This window comes from Centrocercus urophasianus, unplaced genomic scaffold (assembly GCF_019232065.1).
Source record: "Centrocercus urophasianus isolate 14NV4802_14NV808 unplaced genomic scaffold, USGS_Curo_1.0 seq_62, whole genome shotgun sequence".
NCBI lineage: Eukaryota > Metazoa > Chordata > Aves > Galliformes > Phasianidae > Centrocercus > Centrocercus urophasianus.
This window is the reverse complement of record NW_024885222.1, coordinates 17766-37088: the sequence shown is the minus strand read 5'-3', so window position 1 is coordinate 37088 and position 19323 is coordinate 17766. Positions and strand designations below refer to the sequence as shown.

General features: G+C 37.6%; 1 protein-coding gene across 6 annotated transcripts; it reads left to right on the top strand.

Annotated features, from left to right (window-relative positions):
* Positions 1–85: 85 nt before the first annotated feature.
* NBR1 (NBR1 autophagy cargo receptor) lies at positions 86–19323 on the top strand. 6 transcript variants are annotated; one of them, XM_042836581.1, is made up of 22 exons: positions 87–208; positions 346–448; positions 2503–2565; positions 3896–3914; positions 4302–4324; positions 5155–5301; positions 5829–5903; positions 6958–7175; positions 8288–8452; positions 8905–9111; positions 10264–10423; positions 10922–11200; positions 11681–11833; positions 12643–12718; positions 13162–13272; positions 13681–13842; positions 13964–14098; positions 14686–15043; positions 15359–15453; positions 16014–16092; positions 16479–16584; positions 16952–19323. In XM_042836581.1, exons 2-22 carry the CDS (start codon positions 347–349, stop codon positions 17123–17125), a joined length of 2907 nt encoding a protein of 968 aa, XP_042692515.1. In that variant the 5' UTR covers positions 87–208; position 346; the 3' UTR covers positions 17126–19323. The 6 variants fall into 6 exon arrangements, with proteins under 6 accessions (XP_042692519.1, XP_042692515.1, XP_042692516.1 ...); XM_042836582.1 differs by having other exon boundaries at positions 343–448; XM_042836580.1 differs by having other exon boundaries at positions 310–448.

Sequence of the window (19323 nt, the reverse complement as noted above, 5' to 3'; positions counted from 1 at the left end):
TAGTGCCCCTGGTTCCGCCCGACCTGCCCAATCAGGGCGGCGAGGCGGATGAGAGGCAGGCCGGGGAGCCAATAACATCGCGCGAAGTACAAGGAGCCTGCCTAAGCCGGTCCGCCATGTTAGGGCTGTTGTAACTGCTGAGGAGGGGGTTCTAGTGCTGCGCTTGTGGTTGTTACGACGTGGGCTACTGCTAGAGCCGTGGCGGGCGGTGAGTGGGGGCCCCGACTGCCTGTCCGTCCGTCTCCCCCTTCCTCCCCCCCCCCTGAAATCTGGGTCAGTGGGTGACTGCGGGCTGGGGCTGCCTGGTAGGGTTGCCTGACAGGGCTTCCCTTGCCTCCCGAGGAGCATGGAGCCGCAAGTGAACCTTCGCGTCAACTACCGCGGGGAAACCCAGAGCTTCCTGGTGTCAGACACAGCGCACACAACGTGGGCCGACGTGGAGGCCATGGTGAGCACTGCGCCACTTCTCTCTGGGCTTCCGGCACTTGCTCATCTTATAGGGCATTAAAACGGGTATTTTTTCAATCTGCTGTGGCCTCTTGTTTTTTTGTTCGTTTGAGTGTTGATAGTGACTTTTACTCTTTGTTTTCTAGTTAAAATAACCTGGAATCACTTGTTCTAGATAGAATTTCACATGGGTTGTGTTTTATTTTTTGTGTGCGTGTTGTTGTAATCCACAATTGTGGATGTGTGGAAATAACAATATCGATTAGAAAAACATGTATAACTGTAACATGTATAAAACGGTGTTTTACTACTGTCTTGCTGTAAAGCGCACTTTGTTTTGCTTATGAACCATTGTTTTGTTCATTCAGGTAGGCAAGGTTCAGTAATACGCACCTGTTACTTATAGAGTGTCTTCCTGATTTTGTTCTCTGGTTTATCTAGTTGCTAATATGCCGTATGTTTATTCCTGCTTCTAGTTACTGCAGTCTCTTCTATTGGATGAATTTTAATCAGTGCAATAAAGAATTCTGTTGGTTATGATGTAGTGGCAGTGTTATTGCTTATTTATTCTGTCTCAATCCTTTTGTTTTTCTTATTTGTTTGCTTTTAGTTTGTTCTCCAAGTTGCATCTTACCAGTGTTTTTTTTTTCTCTCTTTAATTCTCTTTAAGCTAATGTAATATATGCAGTGGGATATTTTTTCATGAGGGACTTACTCAAATTCAAAACTTAAGCTGTATAATGCTTTCCTAGTTGTATTTCAGCCTTCAAGAAGAGGTGTTAGTTCAATCTTAAAGTAGTTGTTGATGAGTAGACTGCGTAGGAATGCTCGAGTGGCTTTGTGTTCTACTTGCATCAAAGCTGGAAGCGGATTGCTTTTAATCCTCAGCATTCAAAGAATGAGTGTGCTTAGTTGAGGCGTGAGCCTCTATTGTATTAGGGTTACTTCTCTAACCAAGGGTGGTTCTCCACTTTGCGGTGTTTTGTGGTAGTACTAGCTAAACTGACTACTGTGTTTTTACTGTATTATTATATATGTCTAGTGTTTAAAAAAGACAGGCAGACTTACGGCTGTAGCTTGAAGTTTTGGGGAAATAATTTGTGGCATAGAGATATGTTTAAATCAGCATTTTCTTCACAGTTAGTTTGTTCTTTCGTTGCACTTCAAAAATTTATTTGGGCTGTATCACTGAAAGGACGTGCTAGTCACATACAGATTCTGCAATAGAAGTAGCTCTTGTGAGGCTGTCCTGTGATCCACCTATTGTCTTCCAAGATGGCTAGAGGTCTTTTGTTAGAACCAGACAGGCAGAATAGGTCTCAAGTAGAGCAGTCTTGGAGGAAAAGTGCAGTTTGTATGGAAAAAAAATGCATGTGAGCCTCAAAGTCTTATTCAGCGTAACAATTGTTTTTGTTTACAGTTCATTTAATGCTGTGGATTCTGCCCTGTTAATACAATATCGTAGCTGTTCAGATTTGTTGTTCTTATTTGGAAACGAGTAATGGGTTTATATGTTCAGGTGTACAGTGAATCTGCCAGGGACTAATAGCATTTAATATTTTGCCCATCTTAGTTTGCATTTATTCTAGTTTCTCAAAAGACACATCTTTTGGGGGAAGGAAAGGCTGCTTGCCAGTACCACGTGTTGTTTAATGCACAAGATAGTGTTCAAAGATTGTTGGCTTTAGCCTCTGTAAATTGCAGTGTTTTCCATGACTGAGTTCATTAACCCTCAGCAAGTCCCCTTATCATGAAGAGACTACTTTGTGGTCTTGATTTGCTGGGTAAATGTTAACTAGATAAGTTGGAACACTAAGTAATTGACTTTCTGCTTTTCATTATGACAAGTTGGTAAAAGGTGGGGTGCAGGGAAGGCACTGGGAAGAATACTTCAGAAAAACAGACTTTATAAAACTATTTATTTCAGTTGAGAAACTGAGAGGGAAGGGTGAAAAGATAAACTCTTTTTTTTCCTGTTAATAACCATGATTAACTGAAATCTGCTGGAGGCCTGTCTTACTGTGTTTGTTTTTGTTTTTCTCCTTTTGCTTACAGGTTAAAGTTTCATTTGACCTGGATGACATTCAGATAAAATACATCGATGAGGATGATGACGAGGTATAACACTGCCCCCCCGCCTCTGAAATACAACTGCTGTGAACCTTTCTGCCTCTTGCAGTCAGTACTTCTGGAGCATATGTTTTGCAGCTCAGAGGTGGTTAGCTTTGTCCCTTTGAGGGAAAAAAAAAGAAGCCCCTAGTCTCTTGGTTTCACTCTTAATGTAGCATTCCTAATTTCAAACAGAAACTATTGCTTCTGTTTTTCACACCAGTATAACTCAACAGAAACGGGTAGTAGTTCTTTGTGCTCTGAGGAATGGGTAGTTCTGTTGATGAATTTTTAATTATTTTAGCTTTTTTTTTTTAATCAAAGTAAGGTACTTGTAACTGCTTGTGCCTGAAGCCAGGATAAAGCCGTGTCTCTTCAATCTACCTTCATTCTTCTGGGATCCCCAGGCATTAGCATATGTTTACTTCAGTGATCTGGTGTACTTAAATCTCCTGCTTATTTCATGTGAATGCTATAATCTGCAAGCAGATTACTGACTCAGAAGGCAAATAAGTTACTTCCAGTTGTCCTTGTTGAGTAACTTCCTGCTTGGCATAACTTTGACCTCATTCTTTCTGCTTATCTAGAGATTTAGGTTGGAATGTAGCTGTCAAACAGAACACAATTGCTGAGCGCTCTGAGCTCCACAGGTTGATTTGCCACTCAGTTAAATTGCAGAGATGAGGACTAAACTAAACAAACAAATCCTAATAGGAAATGTCAGGATGTTTCCAGAAACATTTCAGGGAAAGATTCTGTCCTTATTTTCCAGCCATTATGTCTCTCCTTGTCCACATATGTGTATACTTGTTTAATGTGAGTATCTGTTCAAGATCTTTCACGTGCTAGTAGAGTAAATAATGATCAGAATTATGTAATGCTGTGGTGATTAAATGACTCCTTGTATGAGTAACTTCTTTGTGCAAATTTTGATCTAAAAAAATGAGCATGTGTAGTAGATTGTGATGCCTTGTTCGTGATCAAGAATACTTGTTAAGTGCTGCATGCTTGGCATTAACAGCAACTGGGTCCAACCTCTGCTTACCTGTGTAGCAAGCCTTGTGATGTCAGCACTGGCTTCTGCTGAATGAGACTGTGCTTAATCTGGGTACCAGCAGAGGCGGGGGCCTTGCTAATGGTGCAGACCTAATAAAGAACATGGTCGACTCCAAAACACTTTAGCATTGGTTAATAATTAAACATTGAAGCAATAACAAAAATCTGAAGGAGCGATAGATACTTGGGAAACTGAATAAAAGTGCATTTACTTTGAAAGCATGTTAATTTCTAAAACTACAAAAAATAACAGGCTGTTACTCATTATTATTTCTCTTTGCAGGTGTCTGTAAATAGCAAAGGTAAGCTGCTACTTTACTGAACTAAAATCAGACTTGTTAATAGATTTCAGCTGTTACCTTAGGGAGAAACAGCTGAGAAACCTTGCTTGTTGGAATTCTGTATATGGCTGGGTATCAAATTCTTCCCAGTGGAAGAAAATTTATAGTACGTTGTAACTGTATTTTTTCTTTAATGAGTGAGTTAATCAAATGTTAAGTCTCAAGTTTGTAGGCTACATGCCTTTCCTTGGTGCCGCATGTACAACAACCTCCTCAGTAGCACTACTTTAAAATAATTTATGGAAGGTATGGAAGACATTCCTAGATGTAAGAGTTCTTAAATACTGTATGTTAAATTTACATGTATTTGATGTAGGAAGCATTCACATATTTCTCTTTTCTCTTCAGAGGAATACGAAGAAGCTCTGAAGGTAATTGGTCTCTGAATTTTTTCAGTATATTCAGCTTTCTCTAATGAGGATTGTTGTAGCTGAAAAAAAATAGCATTATCTAGCCTGTGGAGATGAGAATAGCTCATTCTTCTTGCTTTGGATGGTAGCTTGAATGTTTTGCTATACTTAAGTCCAGCCAGGTGAATTTTGATTTGGTATTAATTAGTTGAATATGTAGTTGTGATTCAGTGCTCTCAGCACACAGTGAACAATTACTGGCATTATTAAGCACCAGTAATGTCATGTTTGGAGGTACTGGGCTCTTATGAGATCCATTTAAAAATCTTGCCACGCGTTCTCCAATGTTATACTCTCTGGCAATAAAACTTCCTTTCATGTTAAGAGCTTAGTTACTTCATCTACAGTTGCTTTTTCTTTTTTTCTAGACCAAATAAGGATTGCATTCCTTTGAATTGAGCAGTACTAGTGCTTTTAGAACTTCCGGCTTGAATTTCTAATCTGAATATAATGCATGAAAACTTATTTCAGCTTCCTCATGAGATTTTTCCGTTGTTTACTGGCTTGGTGTAAACAGCTTTATTGTAGATTTTAGAACTCCTGTAGAATATCTGCCTAATAAACTTCTTGTTTGTAGTAGTCTTTCTAATAAGCGTATTGGTTACAAAGCAGAATATAAAAAGCAGGGTATGTCACTCAGTTTTTCATGTTTTTTGTTGTTCCCTTCCTGTCTCGCCCTTCCACTCCCCACCAGCTGCCTCTCTGGTGCAGTATAATGCTGTATTTTTACAGGATTTTGTATGTTGGTTTTAAGTGGAGTAAATCTGGTATATCGTGTAATGTTTATTTAGATTGCAGTTAAACAAGGAAATCAACTTCAGATGAATGTGTATAAAGAAAGCTCTCCTCTGAAAGAAACTTCATCTTGTTCTTGGCAACTGCATGAAAAAACAGTCACAGAGAAGGTGGCGGTTCTTAAAGATGAGCTGACAGCTCAGGTAGGATGCAGAGCTGGATTATATTCTCATTAAAACAAATAATTGGTATGTTATTCATTTCATAGCCTGATTATCATTTTTACCCATACGTTAAAAAACCTGTAAGCTCAAATTTGCGCTTTGTAGCTACCTGAATATGGCCATTGAAAGTCACAACATTGTTTGAATGTCTGTAAGAGGATGTTTTGATGCTATGTTTCAAAGTACGGATTCATTCTTTTTGACTATTTTGAATACTTTAGTAGATAAAATGGACTCCTGAAGTCCTGATTTGCATTCTGGCAACTTTTGGTTGACTTGATTGCTTTGGCTTCAATGTTCAGTTGTATGTGAATGCAAATAAGGCAGAAATGCTTCAGGAAAACTTTTGTGGCTTCCTTGTCTGACTTTCCTGCTTGTTTTCTAAAAGAACTTGAAATCTTTATTGTAAAACATACTTGAGGAGACAGCTATTTGAAAGTGTGGTTTGGTTGCTTGGTTTGTTTCATGTACTTGATGTGTTTGACTTTTCTTTTCCTTTTCACCAGCAGAAGTTAAATCACAATAGAACAGGAAGAACAAATGAAAGTCCTCCAGAATGGTTTACTAGCTACTTGGAAACAGTATGTGTATTTTCTTTTGTGCAGTCCTTTAGGAGTATTAAAATTTGAGAGATTTTGGTGGAATTGATACCTGCAGTTGCCTAAGTCTGTGTATCTGATGTGTATCGGATTTGTTCTCAGTACTTGTGACCTGAATCTTAAATGGTATTTTAAATGTCTAATCATTTCGCTGTTGCCAAAGCAAATTGGGATTCATTGTCTAACAGTGACTGTCTGGATTGGTTTTTACAGTGTTGGTCTTGCTCTAAAAAAACAACAACAACAAAAAACTTTGATGCTTGCCACTTTTGTCAGAACTGGGTTGTTTGGTTTATGCATTTGATTGGTTTGAGTGTAGTTGTAAGTAGCATTATTATTGACAAAGGCTGGAATAATTGAGTAGACATTGGTCCCTTCAGTGTTTTGGACCTTCTGCGCTAGAATCCTTGTTGCACTCCAGATGGTAATAGGAATTTTGAGGTAGAGCATGAAACACGGCATTGCTGTTGGAGAGTCTTATTTGACCAGTTTTGGAGGGGTAATAGTTTCCAGAGAACTGAAGCACAACTTTTGATGGCCTTGTTTTTCTTGGTAGTCCAGTTTAAGAAAATGAGTTCAAGAGTCCAATGAATATAACCTATGGATTAATGAGGCATGTTAAATTGTTTTAGGCAGGTAATAACATAACTGAGAAGCATCTAGCTGAGGGTGGTAAGAATTTATCAGCCAGTGTCTTTGTGAATGAAGATATGGTGGTGTAGTGATATCTTTAAACGTTTTCAATTCTCCCTTCTTTTGTAACTACTTGTACAAACTGAAGATCTTGGAATACTAAGGAACTGCATTTATAAAGCTTCTGGTGGATAAAATTGGGACTTAAAGATGTACAGAGACTTCTGGACAGTGTATTGGGAGTTAATTGCCTTAGATTTGTTTCCTTCACTTGGTACAAGGCTATGGAATAACTTTACAATTTGTAATATAACTTTGAATTTGTAGTTGCTTTTTTAAAAATTTATCTTGTAAAACTAGCATCATGAAGCTGCATCTCAGTGATGACTTCTTTCCTCTTCAGTTCAGGGAACAAGTGGTGAAGGAAACTGTTGAAAAACTGGAGCAGAAACTATATGAGAAGCTTATTCAGCACAATCAGTCTTCAGAATTCTCCGAGAGCTGTATTACAACAGCACCTCCCAGTTCAGAGACCCAAACAAAGAATGGTAGTCAACCTGACTGGCTAATCTCCTGCTGCAACTGCCAGGCTCGAATTGTTGGAGTTCGCTACCAGTGCAGGTAGAACCTGATGAGCAGTGACTGTATGGGAAACTTAACAGGTTAAGCATGTGAATGAGAGTTTGAGAAGCCATCTTCCATGTTTCTTGTCTGATGGATGGTATAAGCTCCAGAACCTCTAGTGTGCATCTCATAAAGAGTTTATGTACTCTGCTGTTGCAAACAGTCCTTATCTGCTTAAGACCGAGATTAATAATGTTTTGAAAAAACATTTCTTAAAAGTATATAAGAGAATTTTCAGACTCCTGTTGTTCTCAAGCACTTCGAAACTTTTTCTAACATACGATGTGCAATAGTTAAGCTACCATAACTTTCCTTTATAAGTTAAAAAAAGCATGAGAGCTATAGGTACCGGTCAGTCAGAACTAAAAGGAGGATTCTTTTTTTTTTTTTTTTTTTTTTTTTTTTTTTTTTTAAATGGTCAGTGAGTTTAACGGATATAATGCTTGTATTTTTTTTCTTTTACTTTAAATGAGCTTCCTGTCGTTAGTTTGTTAATAATATGCTTTGAGCCACTTAAGTGAGGTATAGAACGTGAGGTTTTTTATTTAAATGAGGCAGTTGCTGTAAAGGCAAGTATTCTAGGATTTGACAGTAGCAGAGGAATGTCAGTAGGGATTTTCTTTGGGGTATTTACTTTTCTTCCTTTGTATTTCTCTGGGCTGAGGTGACTCTTGTTTTTAACCAGTACTGTTCCTGTAAGAGCAATTCCCTTTACATTCTGAAAACTTAAATTGGCTTTTTCTTTGTATCTCCTTGTATAAAGTGTAATACTGTTTCTGGTGTTGGATTTCATTGTCACATTTTATTCTGTAGAATAACAATTGTCAGTAACTTATGCTAAACAAAGTGTTAAGTCCTTGTGTATTGGAGAAGGAAGTGGGAAGTGCTTTGTTAAGAGGAGATATTTGATCTAGATGTTCCAGATACTGATGTACGAGGGGACGAATGAACTTCTTTCACTCAGATACTGCTTACAGTGATAGTTTGATACTGACTTTTTTTTTTTTTTTTTTTTTTTTTTTTAATAAATGGAAGGATTAATTGTTGTTTTCTAGTTTATTAATTCTTTGTCTACCTCCTGGTAACCTTCTGCCTTTACTACTTTGCAGTCTCTGTCCAGCCTACAACATTTGTGAGCAGTGTGAAGCAGGAATGTATGCACACGATCCTAATCATATATTGCTAAAGCTACGAAGACCTATGCTATGTATTGCTGAAAACTATGATGTTGCACAGTTTTCTCCTTGCCAGCCCACTACTCTGGAGCAAGTTAGGTAAATGATGGCACCTGTCAGTACCTGATGAGATTGTCCTGGCAGTAAAGTAGAAAAACCTGTCTTGCGGTTGGTATTCTGCTTTTATGAATTCGGATTTATTCAAAATAAGAAATGGTACTCTGCAGTGCAAGCATTTAAAAATAGCTCTATACTTGCAAAATGGCTTTAGTCAGGAAGTATACAGAGCTTTTAATAGCAAAATAGAAAAGATGATAGGTGGGTAGTAGACTTTGAGTGCTTGCTTGCTGTTTGAGCATGTTTGGATCTGTCTTCGCTTTGACCAAGGCTGTTCTAAATACCTTTGTCAGCAGCTATGAAGTTGTTCTTTGAGAATCATCTGGTATCCTGTCTAGAAACAGGTGGCATTACCTGAGGTGTTCTGAGACTGTATTGACTAAAGATAAATTTTAATCAATTTAGTATGCTTAACAAAGTGACTCTCTCTGCAGGCTCCAGAAGCAGATAGACAAAAGATTTCTGAAGGCAGAAAAGCAGAGGTTACGAGCAGAGAAGAAACAGCGAAAGGCAGAGGTCCGAGAGCTCAAAAAGCAGCTAAAGTTGCACAGGAAAATTCATCTGTGGAACTCTGTCCCTGTATTGGAAACCAGTGGCTCGCCAACTCTGAAGCCAGAAAATCTCCAACACAGTACCGTACCGTAAGGGTTGTTATTAGCTGATCAATTCTTAGTTCCACTGTCTGGCTGTCTGTGATGACACAGAGTTAAAGTAACGAGGAAGGCTGTGAAGCCAGTCACTCATTCAGAGTATCATTTGTGATTGAATCCTGTGAAAATTCTGTCTAAATAGAATTTGCAAGGTGGAGTGTTCCTTCTAAAGAGAGTAGCAGAAGAAAAAAAAAAAAAAAAGCAACTAATGATTATGTGGGGTGATGAGGGAAGGAGAATGCCTAGGATTACGTGTGTGTACATGCAATATAAATTAATGTTGCTGCTAGCTTTTTTTGAAATTCCATGTTTTCCTGTTTTAATTGTCTCCTTATTGTTACGTATATTTTGTGTACATGCATTCAGTGTTTTTTTCCTTTTTTTCTTCAGAATGAATTTAGGATGAGGCCTGTTAGGTAACAGCCTTTCAGACAAGGCAGACTACTTTGCATTTTTGAGTTCCTTTAGGTTTTATGAATGCACTGGGCATTTAAGGGTTGATTAATAACTTCTGTTTGTGAGGAGCTTAAAATAATTACGGCATCCTCCTGACTGAACAGAAATATTAAAGGAAACTGAGTGCTGCTAGTTGGAATCTTTTGAAGTTGATATTGGTGGTGAATTGCTTCACCGATCCTCTGTCAGTGCACTAAACTATCAGTAGAGCTTTTGATTTTATTTATTTATTTTCCTTTCAGACAAATCTGTGGTACTTACTGAAAAAAAACAATATTGTTTGTAAGGCCAAATAAGAAGATATCACTGAACTATAAGTCATTGATTCAAAATCAGAAAGATAATGACTTTCTTCTGTAACAGCGTACTAGTATTGCCCAAAGTGTTTTATAATTAAATTAAAAATCAACTGAAGAGCAGTGAACTTTTCTTTTAAATCTTGGTGTTGTAATCATAATAGAGGTTCTTCCAAATGAGCAGATCTTATTTTTGTGTGCTTCCTTTCTAGTTAAGCAAAACAAACTGCTGTGTGGTGTTTAGGCTTGAGATTAAAACCTTTACATTACAATTAGGAAAAATGTCTAGAGACGGGGAAAAAAACATAAGTATGTTATTCTATTTTAGCTATAACAGCTGAGTAACTTCCTCAATTTTGGTGTTTTGGTTTATTTTTCTTCACCCTCCTAGGAGTCTCAGTCAACACTTCCAAGCAGTTGTCCCAACACTGAGTGCAGTTTTTGTGGATGAGAATTTGCCAGATGGGACTCGCTTGCAGCCAGGAACAAAGTTCATCAAGCACTGGCGAATGAAAAATACTGGCAATGTGGAATGGAGCTCAGACACAAAGGTATCTTTCCTTTGTTAACTCTTACACACTAAAATATTTGTAGAGAAGTAAAGCTTATATGATTAAGAATCTGAATTCTCTCTTTGAACCTGTTCATGATTTATTTTGACCGATTAAAAACTGTCAAAAACTGGTTAAAACTGGAAAGTGTAGAGCAGTAAGCTTTCCTTAAAACTGGAGAGCATAGTAGGAAAGCAGTCAAGGGAAATGTCAATGAAAATGTCTTCTGTTGTTATTCTAACGTAGTAGTGCAATCTGATTACAGCAAGTATGTTGCACTTCTGATTTCTGGAACGTTTTCTGCTGTGTTTACTGAATTGCTGTTTAAAGATGAGTACCTTCTTACTGTGTGATCATAGAAACTAATGTGAATCTTTACTAGCAGCTGCTCTTTGTCTAGCATTTGTATAAAGCCTTTTAGCAGAGAAGTTCAAAATATTTCTTCCTCGCTACTTATAAAGAGAAACTTGCAAAGTTTTTTGCCTTTTTCTATTTCAGCTGAAACTTATGTGGGGAAATCTCACTTTGGCATCTTCTGAGAAAAAGGATGTGTTGGTGCCATCCATATCAACAGGACAAGTTGGGACTGTTTCAGTTGAGTTTGTGGCTCCCACTATAGAAGGAACTTATACCTCTCACTGGAGGCTGTCGCACAGAGGGGAACAGTTTGGACCTAGAATCTGGTGCAGTATTGTTGTGGATCCCTCCCCAGCTACTGACTCTTTAGAAGACAGTTGGAAGGATTTTGATAAAGATAATATATCCAGTAACAAACAGGCAAGTAACTCATCCAGTTTTGGGGCACTAGCGAATTGTCCGGTAGTTTGAAGAATATGCATTGTTCTCTGCAGTGGTGCTGCATTCCTAGCTATACTGATATCTGGGGGATTCTTTTAGTAGTTTGCTTCTGATTTTTTTTTTTTTTTTTTTTTTTTTTTTTTTTTTTAAATTTTTTTTATTCTCCAAGTTGTTTTTCTTCTCTACTAAGAATAATAACTTATTTTGCGTTTTAAGTTCTGAAATAGTAATTCTTTTTGGACAGACATGCAGTAAGTTACTGATCAGTTTCAGCTATTTGTCTTCTTTTTTATGATGGGACATGGATTTTCTTCACGTTAAGTCTTGTCCTTTTGGCTTTAAAATGAGCAGAGTTTAATATTTTTCAAATTGTAACTTAAATAATATTCAGGCTCAATGTTTTATGGCTTAGATTTGCTACCTAAGGTATTTCTGAGACTTTTTTTTTGTCTTTTGCAGGATGCTTACTTGAAGACAGAAAGAAATGCTAACGTTACAGGTGAAATTGTGGAACAGGCTGAGATATCTCTGCCAACTTGTCCTTTGAAGATGAAAAATCTAGCCAGTGAGAGAGAATTCTATATCCCATCTGTTGATCTTCTCACTGCACAGGTAAAGTGCTTTAAAAAAAAAAAAAATCATCATCCATAAGAATAAGTAGCTTTTAAGTTTTAGAAGAACCACTGTTTTCAGGAAGAGTATGCTGTGTTTTATATAGCAGAACTATTTCTCTGAATTATTACAGGGGGCTGTCAGTGCAATTAAGGTATTTGCTAAGATTTTCCTTGAAGAATTGTGGTTTAGGGTCTTTCTTTGACCTCTGACAATGGAGTACTTAATTTTCCCCCTCACTGCCTTAATTTGTGTATTGTTTTCTTTAGTGAGGGGTGGACTCTATGGGAAAATGCCCTCCATCTGTGGCCATGCCAAGTAAATAACAGAATGGAGTAGGCCATTTTTAAGATACTGGAATTACAGAATCACCAAGGTTGAAAAAGTCCTCTAAGATCATCCAGTCCAACCATCCACCTGTCACCTATATTTTCCACTAAAACATGTCCCTCAGTACAACGTCTAAACATTTCTTGAACACCTCTACGGTTTCACCACCTCCCTGGGCAGCTCATTCCAGTGCCCGACTGGTCTTTGAGAAGTATTTCCTAATGTCCAACCTGAATCTCCCATGGCGCAGCTTGAGGCTATTTCTTTTAAGTCCTATCACTAGTTACATGGGAGAAGAGGCCAACTCCCATCTCACTCCAGCCTCCCTTCAGGTAGTTGTAGAGAGTGATAGAGAGCCCTGAACTTCATCTTCTCTGGATTAAACAATCATGAATTCCAGGGATCTGATGCTGGGAAGTACTACGTTAGGATTCCAGTTCATTGCTTGTTGATGAAAACTGTGGGATTTCTTTCTCTAGGATTTGCTGTCCTTTGAGCTATTGGACATCAATATTGTACAGGAATTAGAGCGAGTGCCACACAATACTCCTGTTGGTAAGGATGTTCTGCTGAACTGTTGCTATAATTCTAAGTTACCGTTTACTCAATGAAAACTTGTCTGGGCAAAAGCTTTTGTTCTTTGGGCTAAAGTGTCTTCCCAGCTACTGTGGTTTTTTTTTGTGTGTGTGTGTGTGCATTGTTGGAGGAGATTTAGTTGTCACTTGTCACTTTTAGTCTCTTGTTCAATTTCACATCCCCAAGACCATAAAATTCTAGGCGTTCTAGAAAGTTGACTTTTGCATTCCTCAACAAGTATCAGTAATTGCAAAGTTAATTGTCTATTTTGCCAAAGTATCTTGTAAGATAGCTGTGCTGTCTTGGAAGAATTTTATTTATTTATTTATTTATTTTTTAAGAAAGGGTCTTAAAAAGCTACTTTCTGAGGGAAGGTTCCTATTTCTTTAACGATGGTCATCTTCATAATCTTTGTTTTACAGACATGACTCCATGCATGTCCCCTTTGCCACATGATAGCCTCTTGCTAGAGAAACCTGGCTTAGGTCAGATAGAGGAGGAAAATGAGGGGAGTGGATTTAAACCAATGTCTGGTAAGCAGTAATGATGGGGAGCTTGAGAAGAGGGAGGGAGGGAGGATATTGTCAAATATGGTAACTGGACAGAAGTTGTGTTTTATTTACCTAAAGAATTGGAACTCCTGTTTTTCACCTTTCTGTGGAAAAACAACAGTTTTTTTTTGTTTTGTTTTGTTTTTTAAGAATTGGAGAGAAAACTAAGAATTTGCATTTTAAAGACTAGATTAGACCCTCACATTCAATTTCAACTTGAAATGAATTCCGAAATCTTCAACTTCTGAGGAATAATCAGTACATAGAATCAGTATTGTTAGCCTTGGCTAGGTTAAAAAAAAAAATGGTTTTGTGTTTTCTTGTGGTGACATTGAAGTAATCTACTGTGTTTCCCTTTCAAAGGAATGATTTAAGTCTGCTGTTCTACAGGTACTTGTATGGTGAAAATGAAAACTGAGCATCCACTGAACCAAGAAGAAGGGGAAGAAGATATGAGCGGGACTCAGTTTGTCTGCGAAACTGTAATTCGCTCTCTGACTCTGGATGCTGCACCTGACCATAAGCCCCCACAAAAAAATAAATCCCTGAAGAGTAAGTACTGTATTTAGCTGACTTCTGTGGTGTTACTTTCCTTGCGGATATTGGCAACAAATTGATTTATACTGCAGCTAATGATAAATTTTCAAATTGTTTTTACTGATTGTTGTATTAGATTCTTTGCAAACATTCCAAGACGCTTTCAGTTGTAATGTGATAAATGAAGAAACTTCTAGGATAAAAACTCAGTCTGTTTCTAAAAAGGAATCAAAGATCCATCAGTCAGAGGCAATGGCAGAAAATGGCAATGGTAAGTAAAATAAGTCTGAATTGAAGGTGAAGTTATAATAGGGACTACAGGAAAAAAAATCAGTGGTGTTGTAGGACTCCGGCTCTCTTGATGTAGCAAGAATCAGAGTTGCATCAGAAAACTGGTGTCAGTGCTTTGAAAAAACAGCTATTTTGAGAGCTTTGCTTTAATTAAAGGAAGAAAAATAAAAAGTGAAATTGAGATAGTAGTTCCAGTCAGTTTTCCGTTCATTACTCCAGTCATTCAGATAAGTGCTCACAGATTATTCATGGCTGCCACTTCCATAGTTTGCGTAGTTTGAAGCCTGTGCTTACACCTGATACATATAATTTAGGAGCTGAAAACTTCTGTTCTCAGTGTAGCTGTTACTTCTGTTATATTCCCCCTAAATTTAATATAAGATCGATATCTACCTTCTCCTGTCATGAAATAATATTAATAAAAAAGTTCTTATATAGTTAACGTTGGTAGCAAAGGCTTAAAGTTATTTCTGAATAATTGGCCTTTATGTCTGGAACAGTACTGCCTTTGGTCTTATCCAGGCAAAATAGACAATTTTTAATACCCTTTTTTTCTTCTTCTCTTAGATGAGCTTCTACTGTCTGATGAGAGAACAGACTGCATTACTGTCAGATTTGACGAAGATGAAGGTGATGATAAAGATGATGTTCAAAGTCAAGGCTCGTCGTCTTCATCAGAGGATTATATCATTATTCTCCCTGAGTGCTTTGATACCAGCCGTCCTTTAGGGGAGTCCATGTATAGTTCAGCTCTTTCTCAGCCCAGCCTGGAAAAGACAGGAGAATCTGAAACAGGGGCAGGGAATTCAGAAGGGGAAAGGCACCCACAGACACACAGCATCGGTGAAGTTTTGACAACTTCACAAACACTGGCTGTAGTACCATTGGCCTCGGAAGTTGTGGACACCTTACCCCAGACAGAAAGGTATGCTTCTAGGACAAGAGTAAAGAGTTGCTGCAGGCTTTACAGGATGTTGCAGTCAAGTTCAGTGTCCAAACAGAAGTTGTTCCAAAAAAATAAATAAACAAAAAAAAAAAAAAAAATCAATTCTGCATGTGCTTGTGTGCCCTATATCCTGTAACTTTTTTTTATAAAGCCATTTGTGCTTAGCTAATCACTGAGTAGAGAAGGAAATAAGGGAGTACGTGAAGATTTCTTTTGCCTGTTTACCTAGACTTACCTATATGTGGGCACATTGAATGGAAAGGAAGAAGTAATTGTTTTGCTTTATGTTTTCAGAAATCTTGCATCTCTTCAGAATCATATCTTCCAAGAACCAAACATACCAACTTCAGAGAATGTCTCTTCCACTCCTTATAATCAAATAAGAGAAGGTATTGACTGTACTTACTGAAGGGTGCATACATTAGTTGCATCCTGTTCTTTACATCTGCAGTTGAATTTTGTGTCTCATTATTGAGGGGAGCATAAACCTACCCAAGTAATAACAATCTGTTTCTCTCGGGGCGTTTAAAATTTTATCATACAGAAGACTTGAATAAAGCAATAATCAACTTTGTGAATCGGGTGAGAATAGTGTTTATTGATTAGAAATGGTAGAAGAGCACTCAGAAGTGCCTGTATACATGTAGAAGTTTATCTTGTTTTGGAATTAGTGTGCTAAAGCCATTATTGCGGTTATTTGGAGCTCAGACAGCAGTTCATATTGTCGGGAAGCAGGTACCCACTGACTTACCAGTCAAAAATGAGTCCTAGAATTCTTTTAATTATATTAACTGTAGTGAGAATTTTGCATGCCGAGCTTGCACATGGGTTTTCAAGCTTTAAAAGTTTTAATCTAGACTGAATCTCACTTGATGTTTATGTGCATGTTGAATCTCTTCAGCTTTTAGTTAAGTGTATGTATTCTTATGGTATTTTTTTCTTCTTTCAGAACCTAGTGGTGAAGACAGGCATGAATCAGAATCTTCTGTATTTCTAACTAGTATCCGGAAGGGCTCAGAATACGCAAGGTAATGAAACAGAAGCTTCACAAATTCTGTTTGTTCCATGGCCTTTCTTTGAAGATTGAGTAACTAAGAATTAGTGGAAACCAGACAGAAGTTACTCTGATCTGGATGGATGTATCACAGCTTCTGTGTACGTAGACTGTTTAATCCTTTCAAACTTTCATTTTATGTACAGTAAGCTAATGTATTTTAGCATTAAGAAAGTAAGTACAAATTAGCAGAAGGGTTGGAAAGCTTGATTCCTGAGCAGCAGTGATTCTTTTGGATAATGGGTTATTCTATCCAACAAGAATTAAGTCTCAATTGAGCCATTCGTGGGAAAGATTTACATATCAGGTGAAAGAAATACAGCTTTCGCTGACCAAATGTAATATCTAATCTTTCTACAGGCACCCACAAGGAGGCAGTATTGCAGGAGATCTAGTTAAAGGAGCTTTGTCAGTTGCTGCCTCTGCCTACAAAGCATTATTCGCTGGACCGCCCATTACAGAACAGGTAAATGTCTTTTTCCCATGTTCTGTATGAGTTTTACAGAATTCCAGCATTAAAATTGTAGGTGTTGGTACCTTAATAAAACATACGTTCTCTGTATTGATGTTTCACAACACATTGCTGCAACAGTAAAATGTTATGCTTGGTGACATCCCTTGGAAGCATGGCACTCCCACAAGACGATAGAGAAGTCCATGCTGTGGAGATATAAGCTTGTCTCTTTGAGCATAATGGAAAGTAGGTGCACATTGCTTCCTTGTGGATAAAAGGCCTTAGCGACATCACTGCATTCCAGTATAATGCAGGACCACTGCTCAAGATGGCAAAAATAAGATAAACAATCTTCTCTCTCTTGTTTTGTTTCTATCAGCCTGCAGCCACAGAAGAGCACACTGCTGCTCTTCTATCCAGTCTGTGTGAGATGGGATTCTGTGACAGCCAGTTAAACCTGCGACTGCTGAAGAAGCACAACAATAATATGGTTCAGGTGGTAACTGAATTGCTTCAAATTAGTAATGGTGACTGGTATAGCAACAGATGCTGAACCTTCCTGGTGGAGGGATGAATCGCCTTAGTTGAGCAAATTCTCACTAAACACTACATTAGCAGGCTGAGCTTCAACTACTTTGGAGATATAGATAAAACTTTGACTTCTCTTTGAGCTTTTGACTTTTTCCTCATGGAAATGTCAAACAATGCTTGTCAGAACATTTTACAAATCGGAGACAGAATTTCACCTTCACTCTTGCTGAAATCAGATGTATTGAAGTTGGTAACTTTATACTGAATCCTTTTTACCTGGAAATGTTATAGAATGACTTCAGCCTGCACACTTCCCCTTTTATTATATGTAAAATACTTTTAGGCAGCTGGGAGCTCGTTTTGTTGATTTCTAACACGTTTCCTGTTACAAAGTTTAAACTGCTTCTGTAAAATGTGGTCTTGTCTAATTTACAAGAGATACCTGCTACTTGGAGGCTGTTTCTTCTGATATGATATAGTTATCAATTCATGATAGCAGTGTAACAGATTTAAACCTTACGAATCATTCTTTGGGGGTGTGTGAGGGGAGGGTGTATTGGGAGGGGGGAGGGGGGAAGGACATGTTGCTCATATGTTAAAATTAGTCTTGAACCATCAAATGACTTCTGAAAAGCCTGAAGTTAATTTGAACGGATGTATACCAGGAAAATCACCGTTTCTTGTAGCAGAATAAAGTGTAAGAGTTAATTTACCAGCAGCTATTAACTGTAACCATTTGTAGTAATTATAACAGTAAACTTATGTCTAACAAAAAATATAGCCTACATAAAATATTTTGTTAAAAATTGAGTTCTACTGTAGGAAAAACCTTTTGAAGAACCTTTGAGAAGGTTCTTTAGGGGAAAAAAAAAAAAAAAGGTGTAAAAACTGAACCCCTATGTTTTTTCTGTGTTGTGCAGACATCTTAATACTACATAAAGAGTTAAAGTGCATAAAAAGCCAAACTTGAACTGGAATTTGAATTCTGGTCACATTTGGGAAACAAACCCCACCACCACCTGAGGTAGGGGTTGTGCAACCTACCTTAATTTGAAAAACATAACTTAAGCAGTGTTAAATATGTAGTCTCTGGCAGTGGTTCTAGCTGCTTTTGTGTTTCTGTAAACACATCTATAGAATTTGCTTTTTCTCACAATTTTTCCTTACATACACATGCTTATTTCGAAGTTTAAGAATTCCCTCCCAAACATCCTGAGAGGTGATTTGATTCTGAAGAATCGCAAGAAACCAGTTTCCATACGCTGCTGTGCAGTGGTGTATCTATAGATAATTGCTCTGAAAGTGACAGCAATGTTGACTACATTCTTTCTTTTGAGTAAACTTCCTTAGTTGCTGCAGTAGGAGACCAGTGATACTGAGATATGAATACTACTGCTGCTTCAAAATAAGGTGTTGTTATTTTGACACAATATAGCTGAAGCAGCTATCAGTACTCAGACTGATCAAATGATCAGTATTAGTTTTTTAAAGACCTAATACTCTCCATGGTAAGATACCATTAAAATAAGTGAAGAAAAATATGTATCATACTGTTTCTGTTTTAAACCTATTTTTATAGATTGTGGAAGGTAAACTCTTAAATGCTTATTTTGGAATACAGTAGGACTATTTTGCGGTGTATCCCATCTGTCTGTACCCCAGTACAGCTATCTACTGTGGACCAGATAGACTTTTCTGTAAATTGAAATCATGGTATTTCTCACTATAACTTACACATACTGATTTGATTATCTTTTGGCTTGTGCTTACTGAGGAGGAGGAGAGGACATGGATAAATGTAGTAGCTGGTGAAGTTATTAAACTTAATCTGGTTGTCTGCTTTGATCTGTAATGTCCAGCAGCACTTGCTCTTTCTCTGTATACCCTCATACTTAAGATGTTAATGTGTTCTATAAATAAACAAAACACTATAAAATGTTTGAGGAAAAGCACTTCATTGCAGATTGAATTGTGAAGTGTGAAATAATGTTTTCTTTAGGTTACCTTTTACTAGAGGCTAGATAGTGTATGCTCAGGCTTAAGATGTATTTCTGTTGGCTTTGTATATTAATGCATGGTATAATTTATAATATATTCTATAGTACAAATATGACCTGTACCTTGTTTAGGATAAGCTCTTTAAATTCAACTGTGATGTAGGGGAGAGAAGGGTAGAAGACCACGTTTTCCTCTGACCTTACAATAAATCTCTTTATCTGG

What these genes read in the sequence shown, in the direction of transcription:
- NBR1 (XM_042836581.1), top strand. Translation starts at nt 347, where the DNA reads ATGGAGCCGCAAGTGAACCTTCGCGTCAACTACCGCGGGGAAACCCAG. An exon ending in AATGGAGCTCAGACACAAAG is followed by an intron (nt 10,424 to 10,921) that starts GTATCTTTCCTT and finishes TTTCTATTTCAG; the next exon opens with CTGAAACTTATGTGGGGAAA. An exon ending in TTGATCTTCTCACTGCACAG is followed by an intron (nt 11,834 to 12,642) that starts GTAAAGTGCTTT and finishes TTCTTTCTCTAG; the next exon opens with GATTTGCTGTCCTTTGAGCT.